The sequence below is a fragment of the Lampetra fluviatilis genome, chromosome 56 (assembly GCF_964198595.1).
Source record: "Lampetra fluviatilis chromosome 56, kcLamFluv1.1, whole genome shotgun sequence".
Classification (NCBI taxonomy): Eukaryota; Metazoa; Chordata; class Hyperoartia; order Petromyzontiformes; family Petromyzontidae; genus Lampetra; species Lampetra fluviatilis.
The window spans coordinates 8001823-8019769 of NC_136330.1; the positions used below are offsets into that span (position 1 = coordinate 8001823).

A 17947-nucleotide genomic window follows, 5' to 3' on the forward strand; every position below is an offset into this window, starting at 1 on the left:
ACAACAACCACAAGACAGCTTAAATTAAGGCCATCAGTCTAACTCTGTACTACAACAAACAAACATGGCTAAACCAATACACTTTTCGAAATCAGATGGGGCTCGAGGGGAAAGGTCACAGAAGGGGCACAACAGGAACCCGCTGGTATTCATCTTCTTGGTTCTTTCGGTAAAGTCACGTAGAAGGGAAAAAAAAATTCTCACGACATTTCGGCCACAACGCAAGCAGCCGTCCTCAGGTGAAGAACAGGTCTGAATTCATTCAGACGCTGTCTTTCCGACAGACCTTTTCTTCACCTGAGGACGGCTGCTTGCGTTGTGGCCGAAACGTCGTGAGAATTATTTTATTATGTTTTTTTTTTATTTCCCTTCTACGTGACTTTACCGAAAGAACCAAGAATATGAATCCCTGCAGTCACGGAAGCTTTAAATCTAAATTTAAGTAGAACGTGTTGTCGATATTCATGTAAAGTTGTGCATTTTGATGTGACGTCACATATCTCAACCCCCCCCCCCCCTTTCTCGTCACACATCGTCACAAATGTCTTACTCCCCCCCCACCCTAGGTGAGTGACGTCATTTATGGACGGTCCCTTAACCCCGATGGTGCTTGTTAATAAAGGTGTTGATGTGAAGGCCTCTAGCAGTGGATAGACCCTGGCACGTGGTGTTGATGTGAAGGCCTCTACCAGTGGATAGACCCTGGCTCGTGTTAATGTGAAGGCCTCTAGAAGTGGATAGACCCTGGCACGTCGTGTTGATGTGAAGGCCACTAGCAGTGGATATACCCTGGCACGTGGTGTTGATGTGAAGGCCTCTACCAGTGGATAGACCCTGGTTGATGGTGTTAATGTGAAGGCCTCTAGCAGTAGATAGACCCTCGCACGTGGTGTTCATGTGAAGGCCTCTAGCAGTAGATAGACCCTGGCTCGTGGTGTTGATGTGAAGGCCTCTACCAGTGGATAGACCCTGGTTGATGGTGTTAATGTGAAGGCCTCTAGCAGTGGATAGACCCTGGCTCGTGATGTTGATGTGAAGGCCACTAGCAGTGGATAGACCCTGGCTCGTGATGTTGATGTGAAGGCCTCTAGCAGTGGATAGACCCTGGCTCGTCGTGTTGATGTGAAGGCCTCTAGCAGTGGATAGACCCTGGCTCGTGGTGTTCATGTGAAGGCCTCGAGCAGTGGATAGACCCTGGCTCGTGGTGTTGATGTGAAGGCCTCTAGCAGTGGATAGACCCTGGCTCGTCGTGTTAATGTGAAGGCCTCGAGCAGTGGATAGACCCTGGCTCGTGGTGTTCATGTGAAGGCCTCTAGCAGTAGATAGACCCTGGCTTGTGGTGTTGATGTGAAGGCCTCTAGCAGTGGATAGACCCTGGCTCGTGTTAATGTGAAGGCCTCTAGAAGTGGATAGACCATGGCTCGTGGTGTTAATGTGAAGGCCTCTACCAGTGGATAGACCCTGGCTCGTGGTGTTGATGTGAAGGCCTCTAGCAGTGGATAGACCCTGGCTCGTGATGTTCATGTGAAGGCCTCTAGCAGTGAATAGACCCTGGCTCGTGGTGTTGATGTGAAGGCCTCTAGCAGTTAATAGACCCTGGCACGTGATGTTCATGTGAAGGCCTCTAGCAGTGAATAGACCCTGGCACGTGGTGTTGATGTGAAGGCCTCTAGCAGTGAATAGACCCTGGCACGTGATGTTCATGTGAAGGCCTCTAGCAGTGGATAGACCCTGGCTCGTGGTGTTAATGTGAAGGCCTCTAGCAGTGGATAGACCCTGGCTCGTGAGGTTAATGTGAAGGCCTCTAGCAGTGGATAGACCCTGGCTCGTGGTGTTAATGTGAAGGCCTCTACCAGTGGATAGACCCTGGCTCGTGGTGTTAATGTGAAGGCCTCGAGCAGTGGATAGACCCTGGCACGTGGTGTTGATGTGAAGGCCTCTAGCAGTGGATAGACCCTGGCTCGTGGTGTTGATGTGAAGGCCTCTAGCAGTAGATAGACCATGGCTCGTGGTGTTAATGTGAAGGCCTCTACCAGTGGATAGACCCTGGCTCGTGGTGTTAATGTGAAGGCCTCTACCAGTGGATAGACCCTGGCTCGTCGTGTTGATGTGAAGGCCTCTACCAGTGGATAGACCCTGGCTCGTCGTGTTGATGTGAAGGCCTCTACCAGTGGATAGACCCTGGCTCGTCGTGTTGATGTGAAGGCCTCTAGCAGTGGATAGACCCTGGCTCGTCGTGTTAATGTGAAGGCCTCGAGCAGTGGATAGACCCTGGCTCGTCGTGTTAATGTGAAGGCCTCTAGCAGTTGATAGACCCTGGCTCGTGATGTTGATGTGAAGGCCTCTAGCAGTGGATAGACCCTGGCACGTGGTGTTGATGTGAAGGCCTCTAGCAGTGGATAGACCCTGGCTCGTCGTGTTAATGTGAAGGCCTCGAGCAGTGGATAGATCCTGGCTCGTCGTGTTAATGTGAAGGCCTCGAGCAGTGGATAGACCCTGGCTCGTCGTGTTAATGTGAAGGCCTCTAGCAGTTGATAGACCCTGGCTCGTCGTGTTAATGTGAAGGCCTCTAGCAGTGGATAGACCCTGGCTCGTGATGTTGATGTGAAGGCCTCTACCAATGGATAGACCCTGGTTCGTGGTGTTAATGTGAAGGCCTCTAGCAGTGGATAGACCCTGGCACGTGGTGTTGATGTGAAGACCTCTAGCAGTGGAAAGACCCTGGAACGTCGTGTTAATGTGAAGGCCTCGAGCAGTGGATAGACCCTGGCTCGTGGTGTTCATGTGAAGGCCTCTAGCAGTAGATAGACCCTGGCTCGTGGTGTTGATGTGAAGGCCTCTAGCAGTGGATAGACCCTGGCTCGTGTTAATGTGAAGGCCTCTAGAAGTGGATAGACCATGGCTCGTGGTGTTAATGTGAAGGCCTCTACCAGTGGATAGACCCTGGCTCGTGGTGTTGATGTGAAGGCCTCTAGCAGTGGATAGACCCTGGCTCGTGATGTTCATGTGAAGGCCTCTAGCAGTGAATAGACCCTGGCTCGTGGTGTTGATGTGAAGGCCTCTAGCAGTTAATAGACCCTGGCACGTGATGTTCATGTGAAGGCCTCTAGCAGTGAATAGACCCTGGCACGTGGTGTTGATGTGAAGGCCTCTAGCAGTGAATAGACCCTGGCACGTGATGTTCATGTGAAGGCCTCTAGCAGTGGATAGACCCTGGCTCGTGGTGTTAATGTGAAGGCCTCTAGCAGTGGATAGACCCTGGCTCGTGAGGTTAATGTGAAGGCCTCTAGCAGTGGATAGACCCTGGCTCGTGGTGTTAATGTGAAGGCCTCTACCAGTGGATAGACCCTGGCTCGTGGTGTTAATGTGAAGGCCTCGAGCAGTGGATAGACCCTGGCACGTGGTGTTGATGTGAAGGCCTCTAGCAGTGGATAGACCCTGGCTCGTGGTGTTGATGTGAAGGCCTCTAGCAGTAGATAGACCATGGCTCGTGGTGTTAATGTGAAGGCCTCTACCAGTGGATAGACCCTGGCTCGTGGTGTTAATGTGAAGGCCTCTACCAGTGGATAGACCCTGGCTCGTCGTGTTGATGTGAAGGCCTCTACCAGTGGATAGACCCTGGCTCGTCGTGTTGATGTGAAGGCCTCTACCAGTGGATAGACCCTGGCTCGTCGTGTTGATGTGAAGGCCTCTAGCAGTGGATAGACCCTGGCTCGTCGTGTTAATGTGAAGGCCTCGAGCAGTGGATAGACCCTGGCTCGTCGTGTTAATGTGAAGGCCTCTAGCAGTTGATAGACCCTGGCTCGTGATGTTGATGTGAAGGCCTCTAGCAGTGGATAGACCCTGGCACGTGGTGTTGATGTGAAGGCCTCTAGCAGTGGATAGACCCTGGCTCGTCGTGTTAATGTGAAGGCCTCGAGCAGTGGATAGATCCTGGCTCGTCGTGTTAATGTGAAGGCCTCGAGCAGTGGATAGACCCTGGCTCGTCGTGTTAATGTGAAGGCCTCTAGCAGTTGATAGACCCTGGCTCGTCGTGTTAATGTGAAGGCCTCTAGCAGTGGATAGACCCTGGCTCGTGATGTTGATGTGAAGGCCTCTACCAATGGATAGACCCTGGTTCGTGGTGTTAATGTGAAGGCCTCTAGCAGTGGATAGACCCTGGCACGTGGTGTTGATGTGAAGACCTCTAGCAGTGGAAAGACCCTGGAACGTGGTGTTAATGTGAAGGCCTCTACCAGTGGATAGACCCTGGCTCGTGGTGTTGATGTGAAGGCCTCTACCAGTGGATAGACCCTGGTTGATGGTGTTAATGTGAAGGCCTCTAGCAGTAGATAGACCCTCGCACGTGGTGTTCATGTGAAGGCCTCTAGCAGTAGATAGACCCTGGCTCGTGGTGTTGATGTGAAGGCCTCTAGCAGTGGGTAGACCCTGGCACGTGATGTTCATGTGAAGGCCTCTAGCAGTGGATAGACCCTGGCACGTGGTGTTGATGTGAAGGCCTCTAGCAGTGGATAGACCCTGGCACGTGGTGTTGATGTGAAGGCCTCTAGCAGTGGATAGACCCTGGCACGTCGTGTTGATGTGAAGGCCACTAGCAGTGGATAGACCCTGGCACGTGGTGTTGATGTGAAGGCCTCTAGCAGTGGATAGACCCTGGCTCGTCGTGTTGATGTGAAGGCCTCTACCAGTGGATAGACCCTGGCTCGTCGTGTTGATGTGAAGGCCTCTACCAGTGGATAGACCCTGGCACGTGGTGTTGATGTGAAGGCCTCTACCAGTGGATAGACCCTGGCTCGTGGTGTTGATGTGAAGGCCTCTAGCAGTAGATAGACCCTGGCTCGTGGTGTTGATGTGAAGGCCTCTAGCAGTTAATAGACCCTGGCACGTGATGTTCATGTGAAGGCCTCTAGCAGTGAATAGACCCTGGCACGTGGTGTTGATGTGAAGGCCTCTAGCAGTGAATAGACCCTGGCACGTGATGTTCATGTGAAGGCCTCTAGCAGTGGATAGACCCTGGCTCGTGGTGTTAATGTGAAGGCCTCTAGCAGTGGATAGACCCTGGCTCGTGAGGTTAATGTGAAGGCCTCTAGCAGTGGATAGACCCTGGCTCGTGGTGTTAATGTGAAGGCCTCTACCAGTGGATAGACCCTGGCTCGTGGTGTTAATGTGAAGGCCTCGAGCAGTGGATAGACCCTGGCACGTGGTGTTGATGTGAAGGCCTCTAGCAGTGGATAGACCCTGGCTCGTGGTGTTGATGTGAAGGCCTCTAGCAGTAGATAGACCATGGCTCGTGGTGTTAATGTGAAGGCCTCTACCAGTGGATAGACCCTGGCTCGTGGTGTTAATGTGAAGGCCTCTACCAGTGGATAGACCCTGGCTCGTCGTGTTGATGTGAAGGCCTCTACCAGTGGATAGACCCTGGCTCGTCGTGTTGATGTGAAGGCCTCTACCAGTGGATAGACCCTGGCTCGTCGTGTTGATGTGAAGGCCTCTAGCAGTGGATAGACCCTGGCTCGTCGTGTTAATGTGAAGGCCTCGAGCAGTGGATAGACCCTGGCTCGTCGTGTTAATGTGAAGGCCTCTAGCAGTTGATAGACCCTGGCTCGTGATGTTGATGTGAAGGCCTCTAGCAGTGGATAGACCCTGGCACGTGGTGTTGATGTGAAGGCCTCTAGCAGTGGATAGACCCTGGCTCGTCGTGTTAATGTGAAGGCCTCGAGCAGTGGATAGATCCTGGCTCGTCGTGTTAATGTGAAGGCCTCGAGCAGTGGATAGACCCTGGCTCGTCGTGTTAATGTGAAGGCCTCTAGCAGTTGATAGACCCTGGCTCGTCGTGTTAATGTGAAGGCCTCTAGCAGTGGATAGACCCTGGCTCGTGATGTTGATGTGAAGGCCTCTACCAATGGATAGACCCTGGTTCGTGGTGTTAATGTGAAGGCCTCTAGCAGTGGATAGACCCTGGCACGTGGTGTTGATGTGAAGACCTCTAGCAGTGGAAAGACCCTGGAACGTGGTGTTAATGTGAAGGCCTCTACCAGTGGATAGACCCTGGCTCGTGGTGTTGATGTGAAGGCCTCTACCAGTGGATAGACCCTGGTTGATGGTGTTAATGTGAAGGCCTCTAGCAGTAGATAGACCCTCGCACGTGGTGTTCATGTGAAGGCCTCTAGCAGTAGATAGACCCTGGCTCGTGGTGTTGATGTGAAGGCCTCTAGCAGTGGGTAGACCCTGGCACGTGATGTTCATGTGAAGGCCTCTAGCAGTGGATAGACCCTGGCACGTGGTGTTGATGTGAAGGCCTCTAGCAGTGGATAGACCCTGGCACGTGGTGTTGATGTGAAGGCCTCTAGCAGTGGATAGACCCTGGCACGTCGTGTTGATGTGAAGGCCACTAGCAGTGGATAGACCCTGGCACGTGGTGTTGATGTGAAGGCCTCTAGCAGTGGATAGACCATGGCTCGTCGTGTTGATGTGAAGGCCTCTACCAGTGGATAGACCCTGGCTCGTCGTGTTGATGTGAAGGCCTCTACCAGTGGATAGACCCTGGCACGTGGTGTTGATGTGAAGGCCTCTACCAGTGGATAGACCCTGGCTCGTGGTGTTGATGTGAAGGCCTCTAGCAGTAGATAGACCCTGGCTCGTGGTGTTGATGTGAAGGCCACTAGCAGTGGATAGACCCTGGCTCGTGGTGTTAATGTGAAGGCCTCTAGCAGTGGATAGACCCTGGCTCGTGGTGTTGATGTGAAGGCCTCTAGCAGTGGGTAGACCCTGGCTCGTGATGTTAATGTGAAGGCCTCTAGCAGTGGATAGACCCTGGCTCGTGGTGTTGATGTGAAGGCCTCTAGCAGTGGGTAGACCCTGGCTCGTGATGTTAATGTGAAGGCCTCTAGCAGTAGATAGACCCTGGCTCGTGATGTTAATGTGAAGGCCTCTAGCAGTGGGTAGACCCTGGCTCGTGATATTAATGTGAAGGCCTCTAGCAGTGGGTAGACCCTGGCACGTGATGTTCATGTGAAGGCCTCTAGCAGTGGATAGACCCTGGCACGTGATGTTCATGTGAAGGCCTCTAGCAGTAGATAGACCCTGGCTCGTGGTGTTCATGTGAAGGCCTCTAGCAGTGGATAGACCCTGGCTCGTGATGTTAATGTGAAGGCCTCTAGCAGTGGATAGACCCTGGCACGTGATGTTCATGTGAAGGCCTCTAGCAGTAGATAGACCCTGGCTCGTGGTGTTCATGTGAAGGCCTCTAGCAGTGGATAGACCCTGGCTCGTCGTGTTAATGTGAAGGCCTCGAGCAGTGGATAGACCCTGGCTCGTGGTGTTAATGTGAAGGCCTCTACCAGTGGATAGACCCTGGCACGTGGTGTTGATGTGAAGGCCTCTAGCAGTGGATAGACCCTGGCTCGTCGTGTTAATGTGAAGGCCTCGAGCAGTGGATAGATCCTGGCTCGTCGTGTTAATGTGAAGGCCTCGAGCAGTGGATAGACCCTGGCTCGTCGTGTTAATGTGAAGGCCTCTAGCAGTTGATAGACCCTGGCTCGTCGTGTTAATGTGAAGGCCTCTAGCAGTGGATAGACCCTGGCTCGTGATGTTGATGTGAAGGCCTCTACCAATGGATAGACCCTGGTTCGTGGTGTTAATGTGAAGGCCTCTAGCAGTGGATAGACCCTGGCACGTGGTGTTGATGTGAAGACCTCTAGCAGTGGAAAGACCCTGGAACGTGGTGTTAATGTGAAGGCCTCTACCAGTGGATAGACCCTGGCTCGTGGTGTTGATGTGAAGGCCTCTACCAGTGGATAGACCCTGGTTGATGGTGTTAATGTGAAGGCCTCTAGCAGTAGATAGACCCTCGCACGTGGTGTTCATGTGAAGGCCTCTAGCAGTAGATAGACCCTGGCTCGTGGTGTTGATGTGAAGGCCTCTAGCAGTGGGTAGACCCTGGCACGTGATGTTCATGTGAAGGCCTCTAGCAGTGGATAGACCCTGGCACGTGGTGTTGATGTGAAGGCCTCTAGCAGTGGATAGACCCTGGCACGTCGTGTTGATGTGAAGGCCACTAGCAGTGGATAGACCCTGGCACGTGGTGTTGATGTGAAGGCCTCTAGCAGTGGATAGACCCTGGCTCGTCGTGTTGATGTGAAGACCTCTACCAGTGGATAGACCCTGGCTCGTCGTGTTGATGTGAAGGCCTCTACCAGTGGATAGACCCTGGCACGTGGTGTTGATGTGAAGGCCTCTACCAGTGGATAGACCCTGGCTCGTGGTGTTGATGTGAAGGCCTCTAGCAGTGGGTAGACCCTGTCTCGTGATGTTAATGTGAAGGCCTCTAGCAGTGGATAGACCCTGGCTCGTGGTGTTGATGTGAAGGCCTCTAGCAGTGGGTAGACCCTGGCTCGTGATGTTAATGTGAAGGCCTCTAGCAGTAGATAGACCCTGGCTCGTGATGTTAATGTGAAGGCCTCTAGCAGTGGGTAGACCCTGGCTCGTGATATTAATGTGAAGGCCTCTAGCAGTGGGTAGACCCTGGCACGTGATGTTCATGTGAAGGCCTCTAGCAGTGGATAGACCCTGGCACGTGATGTTCATGTGAAGGCCTCTAGCAGTAGATAGACCCTGGCTCGTGGTGTTCATGTGAAGGCCTCTAGCAGTGGATAGACCCTGGCTCGTGATGTTAATGTGAAGGCCTCTAGCAGTGGATAGACCCTGGCACGTGATGTTCATGTGAAGGCCTCTAGCAGTAGATAGACCCTGGCTCGTGGTGTTCATGTGAAGGCCTCTAGCAGTGGATAGACCCTGGCTCGTCGTGTTAATGTGAAGGCCTCGAGCAGTGGATAGACCCTGGCTCGTGGTGTTAATGTGAAGGCCTCTACCAGTGGATAGACCCTGGCACGTGGTGTTGATGTGAAGGCCTCTAGCAGTGGATAGACCCTGGTTGATGGTGTTAATGTGAAGGCCTCTAGCAGTAGATAGACCCTCGCACGTGGTGTTCATGTGAAGGCCTCTAGCAGTGGATAGACCCTGGCTCGTGGTGTTCATGTGAAGGCCTCTAGCAGTAGATATACCCTGGCTCGTGGTGTTCATGTGAAGGCCTCTAGCAGTGGATAGACCCTGGCTCGTGGTGTTGATGTGAAGGCCTCTAGCAGTGGATAGACCCTGGCTCGTGGTGTTGATGTGAAGGCCTCTAGCAGTGGATAGACCCTGGCTCGTCGTGTTGGTGTGAAGGCCTCTAGCAGTGGATAGACCCTGGCACGTGATGTTGATGTGAAGGCCTCTAGCAGTGGGTAGACCCTGGCTCGTGGTGTTGATGTGAAGGCCTCTAGCAGTGGATAGACCCTGGCTCGTGGTGTTGATGTGAAGGCCTCTAGCAGTGGATAGACCCTGGCTCGTCGTGTTGATGTGAAGGCCTCTAGCAGTGGATAGACCCTGGCACGTGGTGTTAATGTGAAGGCCTCTACCAGTGGATAGACCCTGGCACGTGGTCGTGGTGGTGATGCTGGTATCGCGTGTCCCGAGCCTCCTCTCCATGGAGACTCCACAGTAGGGACGGAGACTCCCACCACTGGGAGTTCTGAGACCCTCAACATCATCATCCTCACTCATTCCACTGTCCCATCCCTCCTCCGCTTTCCACTCGCCTCTCTCCCTCCATCTCTCCCTCCATCTTTCCCTCTCTCCCTGTCTCTCTCTCTCTGTCTCTCTCCCCTACTCTCCCACAGGCGTTGCTCTACGATCTCTCTCTCACACTCTCTCGCTACAATCTCTCTCCCGTCCCATCTTTCCACCGAGACTCCTCCAATTCTCTCGGCACCATCCACTCGCTTGTACTCTCTCCCCATCTTCTCGCTCTCTGTCTACGCTGTCTCGCTCTCTCCTCTCCGCGTCCTCTCCGCCGCTGCCTCGAATCCAACCGGTCACGTCGCCTTCTGCTGCTGCTGCTTCTGCTGCTGCCCTTGACCCGTGGTGAGTCACACGGAGTATCTCTTGAGATCTCTCACTTGATCTCTCTATCTTGATCTCTCTCGCTTGATCTATTTCTCTCTCTTGAGATCTCTCTCTTGATCTCTCTCTTGATCTCTCTATCTTGATCTCTCTCGCTTGATCTATTTCTCTCTCTTGAGATCTCTCTCTTGATCTCTCTCTTGAAATCTCTCACTTGATCTCTCTCTTGATCTCTCTCTTGAAATATCTCACTTGATCTCTCTCTCTTGATCTCTCTATCTTGATCTCTTTTTCTCTCTTGATCTCTCTCTCGATCTCTCTCGTTTGATGTTAACCATCGACGCGTGCGATGCATGTATCCCTCGTTACTGGTAGAATTCACGTGACTGACGCTCAAGTCTAAACTAGTTGTGTTTATTTGACCAGGTAAGGTCCACTGAGCTGTGGAGCTATTTGTCAGAAGCGACCTGGCCACCACAAAATGACAGCTCCACGAAGTGGCTGATCGTCATCATCATCATCATCACGTGGAAATGTTTTGCAGCCACGGTGACGTTGATTCTAAGTGTGGAGGGGGAAAACCCGGAGGGCCTGGAGAAAAATCCACGCGACCACGGGGAGAGAGACATGCAAACCCCAAATATACAGCAGCAGGCGTCAGGGTCGGGATCTAACCCACGACCTCCTGCACACCAGGCGAGGTAATTAACATCTCCTAGCCACCGTGGTACAGCCTAGGAGGCGAGGAGCGGTGGTGCAGTGGTTAGCGCACTGTGCTACAAACCGTGCCACCCGAGTTCGATTCCTGCTCACGGCTAACATCGGGGATGATTATCTGAACCGGTCCTGGGCCTCCCCTTAGATTGACTCAACCGTACATCAGTACCTGGTGCGTTGTGTCAGTGTCAACATTGGGGAGACAAAGGCGGCCGGGCGTGGTACTCGCCACCCACCCACTCGTGTGCCGTCCTAGGCTTCACAGGTGCTACTCGCTAACAACATTTGCCCCAACAGTCTGTTCAGGCTATACGGACGATCATTAATCTCCTGCTCCCGCTCTGTCCGTGCCACAGGGTGGTGCACTGCTCACTGTGAGATGTCCCAATGGAGGTGCCGCCCGTCTAATGATGTAGATGCTCACCCCGAGCCCTCATTACTTTGATAGTGCGTTGTCTTTGAGCTGTACGCCTTTTGGCGTCCTCTGGTCTAGCACCAATTGAGACGAGGCTCAAAAGAAAGCCGTCTCTGGTGTGGACCAATCAGTTTCAAAGACAATGCATATATTATCAGCGTGTGTTTTGTTTGCATTCTGAGCACAAGTATTGTGGTTAATGCAGTAACATGATTCCTTGTAAAAAGGTTTCAGTTCTGTTGCCAGAAGAAAGGGGAAACCCCTATTATTATCAGTGCTTCTGATTTTCTGCTCACAGGTAATCCCCATCGACGTGCAGTGTCGTAAGGTCTCTTCTCCCTCAGCGAGGCTTGTGTGTGTGAGTGCGTGCGGGTGCCGTGCGGCGCACACACTCAGTCGCAGACGAGTTAGTCGCAGGAGGCACCGTCCTTCCTTTATTACGTTCCACGCCACCAACTCCGGCCCCCTCTCTCTCTCTCACGACCACGCTGCCGTACGACCCGGCCTAGACACGACCCTGTCCGTGTTGCACCGACGGCGTCGACCGAGACAGCCAACCGCTGTCCGGCCACGCAATGATCGGGCGGCAGCGACGAGGGTGGCGACGACGAGATGAGTCCATATTCTCAGGTTTTTTCGGTAAAGTCACGTAGGTAAAAACATTAAAATTAATGAAAGTAAAATAAAACAAAACAAAAATAAAATTCACGACGTTTCGGAGGCAACACAAGTCTCCTTCATCAGGTGGGACCGTCACAGCCGAATTAGCTGCATCATTCGGCTGTGACGGTCCCACCTGATGAAGGAGACTTGTGTTGCCTCCGAAACGTCGTGAATTTTATTTTTGTTTTGTTTTATTTTACTTTCATTAATTTTAATGTTTTTACCTACGTGACTTTACCGAAAAAACCTGAGAATATGAATCATTGCAGTCACGAAAGCTTCAAATCTAGAGATGAGTCCACTCCCAGAACCGGCAGCCCGGAGCTCCCCACTCTCCGCTGCTTTTATTCCCCTCGGCGCGGCTTGGCTCCGCCCTGGCCACGCTTGGCTCCGCCCTCGCCCCACTTGTCTCCGCCCTGCCCCGCTTGGCTCCTCCCTAGCCACGCTTGGCTCCTCCCTAGCCACGCTTGGCTCCGCCCTAGCCACGCTTGGCTCCTCCCTAGCCACGCTTGGCTCCTCCCTAGCCACGCTTGGCTCCGCCCTAGCCACGCTTGGCTCCTCCCTAGCCACGCTTGGCTCCTCCCTAGCCACGCTTGGCTCCGCCCTAGCCACGCTTGGCTCCTCCCTAGCCACGCTTGGCTCCGCCCTAGCCACGCTTGGCTCCGCCCTCGCCCCACTTGTCTCCGCCCTGACCACGCTTGGCTCCGCTCTGGCCACACTTGGCTCCTCCCTAGCCACGCTTGGCTCTGCCCTGGCCACACTTGGCTCCTCCCTAGCCACGCTTGGCTCCTCCCTATCCACGCTTGGCTCCGCCCTAGCCACGCTTGGCTCCGCCCTCGCCCCACTTGTCTCCGCCCTGGCCACGCTTGGCTCCGCCCTGGCCACGCTTGGCTCCGCCCTCGCCCCACTTGTCTCCGCCCTGCCCCGCTTGGCTCCTCCCTAGCCACGCTTGGCTCCTCCCTAGCCATGCTTGGCTCCTCCCTAGCCACGCTTGGCTCCGCCCTCGCCCCACTTGTCTCCGCCCTGACCACGCTTGGCTCCGCTCTGGCCACACTTGGCTCCTCCCTAGCCACGCTTGGCTCTGCCCTGGCCACACTTGGCTCCTCCCTAGCCACGCTTGGCTCCTCCCTATCCACGCTTGGCTCCGCCCTAGCCACGCTTGGCTCCGCCCTCGCCCCACTTGTCTCCGCCCTGGCCACGCTTGGCTCCGCCCTGACCACGCTTGGCTCCGCCCTGGCCACGCTTCCTCCCTTCTCGAACCCTCCAGAGGGTTCCAGGGGCCTCCCCACGAGGTCTACCGTGACCCTTGCCCCAGTTCCACCGCCCTGCCGGCACACACACCGCGTGTATACTCAACGGCGTGTGCGCTAAGTGTCCACCTGCAGTTGCTGTACAGCAGTCAGCGCTGTGTCACTACAGACGTATGGTGACCTGTGTAGACATACAGTGTTACTTGAATCTTGATTTGAAGCTTTCGTGACTGTAGGAATTCATACTCTTTGGTTCTTTTGGTAAAGTCACGTAGATAGGAAATAAATAATAGATCACAACGTTTCGATCGCAACAACAAGCAATCGTCTTCAGGTGAGAGAGAGAAGCATGCCGTTGTGATGAGGCATTATATAGATCCGAGAGGGGGGAGGGAGGGGAGGCCGTAACGGGCGAGAGGGTGGGGGTGAAATTCAAAGAGAGCTTAGGTGAGAGAGAGAAAAAAGTGATATTTAAAAACTTTTTTTTAAACGGTTTAATGGAATGTACTAATAATGGCAGAACTCCACGACTCCAGGAAGTGGCCCCGAGGCTTGCCATAACGTAAGGGACCGTGGTCAAATACAGCCAACGTCAGTTTACTGTGGACAATTAGACCCAAGCCGAAACATAACATATAGATTTTTAAAAATAGTTATTTTTTTATTTTTTATGATATAATATAATATAGTATTGTCATCAGTATGACATAAGTATATCAAGTTTGCAGTCGATACCACATTGGGAAGTGGATTAAAATTGAGTTACAAGATTTGAGCATATAACAACAGACAGATTGAGTCAATATGAAGTGTGTAAAAAGGAAAATGAATCACTCAGCCTGTAGTTACCCGAACGGTTAAAATCATTCTTCTCTCAATTTCAATAGATTATCTAATTAGTCTTGGCCAGTAGTAACTAGTTTTGCACAGAACTTTCAACGTTATCGAAATAAATCGAGTGTCCTTGTTGGCACGCGTGTTCTGCCACTGCCGGCAGTTGTATTTGGGAGTATTTAATATTTATTTGGTGATTTTTTGGCCCGTGCTGATCATTCGTCCTGTCTGACCAACATAGCATTTGCACAAGAACAATGAATCCAATACACACCTTCTGTTTGATAGCTTCACTAATACATCTTTCGTACCATATATTAGTTTCTGTATTGTATGTACCGAGTCAAATCTGACTCAGATGTTTTGATTTTCCAAGTTTATCAGTTACTCGAGCAACGTAGGGTATTTTAATAGTTTTATTTACTTGGTCAGTTTCAACGCTCGTGCTATTTGATTTCGTTTTGGCATTCAGTGTCCTATTGATTTGTGCATCATTGTAACCGTTCAATTGCAGCACCGCTTTAATATGTTTAATCTCACTTCTCAGACTTTCACCATTTGACACTTTCTAAGCCCAATGTATGAGCGTCTTGATGAGAGATGATTTCTGTGCATGCTGATGGTGTAACTCTGCGTTCAGATAGGTGCCAGTGTGTCGTTTTCTTTTGATGAACGCGGTGCGTTATTTTACCCGAGCAGAAAATTCAGAAATGGGAGAGTTTTGTCAAATTCCACTTCCATGGCGAACTGTATGGACGGGGTTTTGCGAGTTGAGATTATTTAGAAATCGTTAAGTGTATCTTTGCCGTGTGGCCAGACCACCAATGTGTCATCCACATATCTAAACCAAGCAAAGGGATTCAGTGTGCTTGAAGCTATTGGTTTTGCTTCAAAATCTTCGATCCCAACCCTGACGCCTGCTGCTGTATATTTGAACTTTGCATGCTCTCCCCGTGGTCGCGTGGATTTTTCTCCGAGTCCTCCGATTTTTCCACTCCACATTTAGAATCAACATCACCGCGCGTTCACAGTAATTAGACTTCTGCTATAAATTTCCACTCGATGATGATGATGATGATAAGCCGCCAACTGCGTTGAGCTGTCACTTGTGATGGCCGGGTGGCTTCTGAAATAGAGCTACACAGCCCAGTGGGGCTTTACCTGGTAAACATAAAACAGAGTTTTTAGTTATAGTAATAGGTTTTTACCCTTTCAACTGGTACAAAAAACTGACACCTTTATACAAGGCATCATGTTTGCAATAACCACAACACAAGCAGTCAAAATGCAAACAAAAAGAAACAACTCTGATGATGATAATGATATGCACTGTCCTTGAAGTTGATTGGTCCACACCCGAGACAGCTTTTCTTAAAGCCTAGTCTCACATGGTGTTGGACCAGATGACGCCAAAAGGCGTACAACTCAAAAACAGTGCACTATCAGAGTATTGAGAGCTCGGGGTAAACATTTACACTATGAGAACTCCTTTACCAGTGGCAAAATATAGTAATAGGACCAATCAAATTCAAGGACAGTGCATATCATTATCATCATCAGAGTTGTTTACTTTTGTTTGCATTTTGACTGCTTGTGTGGTTATTGCAAACATGATGCCTTGTATGAAGGTGTCAGTTTGTGTACCAGTTGAAAGGGTAAAAACCTATTACTATATTTTGCCACTGGTAAAGGAGGTCTCATAGTGTAAGAGTTTTTAGTTGTTTTGTTTTTATTGTAAATGTGGTTGTGGAACCAGTGGCTCGCTGACCGATTGTCTGTGTCGGGTGGAGGTGGGGGAGTTAACGACACAGTGTTACATTCACGCGATTCTCTCACCCGACATCCTCCAGCTGAGCGCGGTTGGCTACGTACGGTGCGAAAGAAGTTCAATATAAAAACCTACATACGACAATACCTTCTTATTATGAATATTATCCCTACACGTTGTCGAATTATAATAATAATTAACCCTTCACTGGAAGAAGCTACGCTGCAGTGTTGTTGAGATGCTGCTGAGGATGCTGCTGATGCTGATGATGCTGATGATGATGATGTTACTGATGATGCTGATGATGCTGCTGCTGATGATGCTGCTGGTGATGATGCTGATGATGTTACTGATGATGCTGCTGCTGATGATGCTGCTGCTGATGATGTTGATGATGCTGCTGCTGATGCTGCTACCGAGTTAACAGTGACGGTGGACAAACTAAGCAATGTTTTATTTTTCGATTGAAAGCTTTCATGACTGCAGGGATTAATCTTCTTGGTTCTTTCGGTAAAATCACGTAGAAGGGAAATAATAAAATAATAAAAAATAAAACATAATAAAATACAATTCTCACGACGTTTCGGCTACAACGCAAGCAGCCGTCCTCAGGTGAAGAACAGGTCTGTCGGAAAGACAGCGTCTGAATGAACTCGGAGATGTTAACTACCTTCATTCAGACGCTGTCTTTCCGACAGACCTGTTCTTCACCTGAGGACGGCTGCTTGTGTTGTGGCCGAAACGTCGTGAGAATTGTATTTTATAATGTTTTATTTTGTATTATTTATTATTTCCCTTCTACGTGATGACTTTACCGAAAGAACCAAGAGCATGTTTAATTTGACCAGCTAAGGCCCACTGAGCTATGCAGCGCTTGTCCAGACGCGACCTGGCTGCCACCTACCATAGTCCCACAAAGCGGCTTCACCACCACGACGGGTCCATTTCTAGCAGCCAAACACTCGAACACGCATGATGGTGATTCTCAGCGTGGAGGGGAAAACCGGAGGACAAAGAACAAAAAGATCCACGCGACCACGGGGAGAGAGACACGCAGACTCCAAATATACAGCAGGCGTCAGGGTCAGGTTCGAACCCACGACCTCCTGCACACCAGGCGAGGTAGTTAGCATCTCCTAGCCACCCTGATGATGATAAGAGAGAGACACGCAGACTTCAAATATACAGCAGCAGGCGTCAGGGTCGGTATGGAACCCACGACCTCCTGCACACCAGGCGAGGTAGTCAACATCTCCTAGCCACCCTGATGATGATGAGAGAGAGACACGCAGACTCCAAATATACAGCAGCAGGCGTCAGGGTCGGGATGGAACCCACGACCTCCTGCACACCAGGCGAGGTAGTTAACATCTCCTAGCCACCCTGATGATGATGAGAGAGAGACACGCAGACTCCAAATATACAGCAGCAGGCGTCAGGGTCGGGATGGAACCCACGACCTCCTGCACACCAGGCGAGGTAGTCAACATCTCCTAGCCACCCTGATGATGATGAGAGAGAGACACGCAGACTCCAAATATACAGCAGCAGGCGTCAGGGTCGGGATGGAACCCACGACCTCCTGCACACCAGGCGAGGTAGTTAACATCTCCTAGCCACCCTGATGATGATGAGAGAGAGACACGCAGACTCCAAATATACAGCAGCAGGCGTCAGGGTCGGGATGGAACCCACGACCTCCTGCACACCAGGCGAGGTAGTCAACATCTCACAGCCACCGTGGCGCCCGAGCATAGCCAGCAACAACGACGACGACAAACCAACGCGTCCCGTGCCAACACCGACACCGCCACTCTGTGCCGGACAGGTTCGGGCCGCAGCAAGCATCGTACCCTAAGCGTCTGGCAGCCCCAGCCAGACCCACGTGGGCCGTGTAGCAGGGCAATTGCCCGCAGCGTCAGCCTGTTGCATTTATTTATTTAGTTTAAGGCCACAGCGTGGGCTTGTGACGAGTGTAGGAGCGAGAGCGGTTTCAGGGTGAGAGGTTTAGTGAATAAAGGTATTGGCAAAGGTGCCCCCCCCTATATAGCCTTGAACAGCTGTTGGGGCAAGTGCTGTGAGCGAGTCGCACCTATGAAGGCCGGCACTGCGGCACACGAGGGGCGATGGGTGGCCAACAACGACGCCCGGCCGCCTTTGTCTCCCTCGTGGCGATGTCCACACAACTCATTTGAGGCTGAGTCGACCTAGGAGCAGGAGACCCAGGACCGGTTCAGAGATGTTCGTCGCCGGTGTTTGGTGGCGGTGGCCGTGAGCTGAGATCGAACTCAGAGCCGCGTGGCCTCTGGGGTGCGTGACCCCCACCCCCAGCACCCCCCGCGGGCCTCCCAAGTGGAGACG

The 17947-nt window shown here is 51.8% G+C and overlaps 1 protein-coding gene across 1 annotated transcript in view; it reads left to right on the forward strand.

Moving 5' to 3' along the window:
* The first annotated feature begins 11043 nt into the window (after positions 1–11043).
* LOC144950141 (doublecortin domain-containing protein 2-like) overlaps positions 11044–17947 on the forward strand; it is a 29664-nt gene continuing 22760 nt past the window's right edge. Inside the window, exon 1 of the mRNA XM_078880203.1 lies at positions 11044–11049. Within this exon, the coding sequence (XP_078736329.1) occupies positions 11044–11049 (6 nt within the window). The remainder of the gene's footprint in view (positions 11050–17947) is intronic.